This window comes from Dendrobium catenatum, unplaced genomic scaffold (assembly GCF_001605985.2).
Source record: "Dendrobium catenatum unplaced genomic scaffold, ASM160598v2 original_scaffold_76759, whole genome shotgun sequence".
NCBI classification, from domain to species: Eukaryota; Viridiplantae; Streptophyta; class Magnoliopsida; order Asparagales; family Orchidaceae; genus Dendrobium; species Dendrobium catenatum.
Genome location: NW_021395205.1, coordinates 420,774 through 423,223, shown reverse-complemented (window position 1 = coordinate 423,223; position 2,450 = coordinate 420,774). Strand labels below are relative to the sequence as shown.

At 36.2% G+C, this 2,450-nt stretch overlaps 1 protein-coding gene across 1 annotated transcript; it reads left to right on the top strand.

Annotated features, from left to right (window-relative positions):
• The first annotated feature begins 1,187 nt into the window (after positions 1–1,187).
• Positions 1,188–1,961, top strand: LOC110095311 (40S ribosomal protein S16). The gene has a single exon (XM_020820805.2). The coding sequence runs from the start codon at positions 1,238–1,240 to the stop codon at positions 1,676–1,678; it is 441 nt and encodes a 146-aa protein (XP_020676464.1). The 5' UTR covers positions 1,188–1,237; the 3' UTR covers positions 1,679–1,961.
• The last annotated feature ends 489 nt before the right edge of the window (positions 1,962–2,450 follow it).

Sequence of the window (2,450 nt, the reverse complement as noted above, 5' to 3'; positions counted from 1 at the left end):
ATGGAATGATGCTTATATTTAGGATGACTTTAAATATTTTATGCTTAATTGGGCCCTAAACATAAAACATCCTATATAAAAATCTATCAAAATTAGGTCAACTATACTAAAAAGATATGAGGATTACTTACTTAGAATTAAAGAGGATAGGGTCAATGGATACTTGAATTTGACATGAAGTAGGGATTTATAACTTTACAATCTTAGGAGGGGGGATGCTCATGCTAGAGATGGTGCTATATGGTCACACTTGCCTTGACAAAGGGATGAATGGGATTAACAAGATGAACACACTCAATATCTTATGATCACATCATCAATGGTTATTGTAACCATAATTATCCTAAAAGGATAACTTAATCCGAGGATCCTTATTTAGTAACCACGACTTATAATATTGAAATTATATAATAAATGCAAGAGTAATAAAATATAAAGGCCCAAATCAATGATTTAGATGATAAATCAAATTAATATTTAGATGGTTTCATCAATTTAGGTCATTGGAGCCCTGGTCTCTTTAGTTAAGTGGTAACTAAAACATTATTGTTTCCACTTATGATTTATATTATCTAAGAGTATATAGGTCACAACCCAAGATTAAATTTTAGAAGAATTGTCTATTTTATCTCTTAAATAATCTGCTAGAACCACTAAGCCTCAATCAATAAAAATAAACCCTACAAAAAGAGCTATAAATCATATACATCAAAACCTTTCTATATTCAATTGTTCAAACAAAAGATTTATAATAGCCAAAAGATTACATCAAACATCAATCTATCATTTTAAAATTCATGACTATAAAAGAATAACTAAAATACACAAATAAAATAATACCTAAAAATAATGATCAACCTCACTCCAGAGGATCCTGACCTCTTCTAAATTTAAAATCAATAAAAATTTATATAATGAACTTATAAAGCCCAACAGATGATTAAAACCTATCCGACATATTGAATGAATGGATTATAGTAAGATGTAATTCGGGTTGCATAAGCATCAGTGCTTTATATGTTTTTCGCTAAAAAAATTTCAAACGCCGCAAAAAAAAAAAAAAAAAAAATCAATAGACTTGATCTTAGCCATTCATGATAAAATGCACGGTTGTGATCAGTCAGAATCCCGCTTAGCCCTACCTACTCATATATATTGATCAATGAAATATTCGCCGCTTCACTCCTGCTAAACTACCCCGTCCGGTCTCTCCAGCGCTCGTGACACAACGAAGAAGATGGCGTCGACTGAGATCACCAAATCGGTCCAATGCTTTGGTCGCAAGAAGACAGCGGTTGCCGTGACTCACTGCAAGGCGGGAAAGGGCCTCATTAAGGTTAACGGAGTACCCATCGAGCTCGTTAAGCCGGAAATTCTACGCTACAAGGCCTTCGAGCCGATCCTTCTCGCTGGCCTTGATCGCTTCCGCGGCGTGGACATGCGCATCCGCGTGCGGGGCGGCGGTAAGACCTCGCAGATCTACGCCATTCGCCAGAGCATCGCCAAGGCCCTCGTTGCGTACTACCAGAAGTTTGTTGACGAGCATTCGAAGAAGGAAGTAAAGGATATCTTCATCAGGTACGACCGCACCCTTCTCGTCGCCGATCCCCGACGTTGTGAGCCAAAGAAGTTCGGTGGTCGTGGTGCCCGAGCCAGGTTCCAGAAGTCGTACCGTTAGGTTGAGAAATTTCTCAACCTGTATATTTTCCGGTCAAATTGAAAATTTTTGGTTGAGGTCGCTCTAATCCTTTTTTTTTCCTAATTGGTGAATTTTGTCTCTTACTGATGTTCTTGTTCACACATGTTATAATTTGGATCACAAAACGCTTCATTTGTTCATTCAATTTCCCTTAAGTGTCCTATGTGTGTTTTTGTGTGCTTTTGCTTGTTGGACGGGACTTTTATTGCAAATTATTGATGATTTGCTTCTATGAAATGAAGATCGGCATTGTGTTGTTCTATTTTCAGTTAATCTGCAAGCAACCTACAATTTAGCGCTCTAGCATCTGGTATCTTTTTTTGGGGAAATAAAAAAATTATTCTGTAATTGTAGTTATCTAACATATTGCTCGTTTAAGTTGTAGGGAATTATACACCTAACTAAAGTTTGTATTTCATGTGAACACTGTTATTTTGTCTCTATTTTAGTGTAGATACTTGCTGTTCTTCTCTTCGGCTGAAAGTTTGAACTGTAATATCTTATGCTGGTTGCGGAAACTGTAATCAAAATGTGTTAGGTAACAAACATTTTTGAATAGCCAACAGGTAATATCAATGAATATTGCTATAACTTGAGGCACATTCAAGGTTGTCTCTAACTCTACAAGGAATGAAAACAGGGGAAGAACAAGAAGATAACTTTAAGGAGAAAAGTATCATAGTTTTTTTTATATGACCTCTCCCCACCATCCACTTCTGCTTATATTGATTACATTCCACCATGCTTTCCT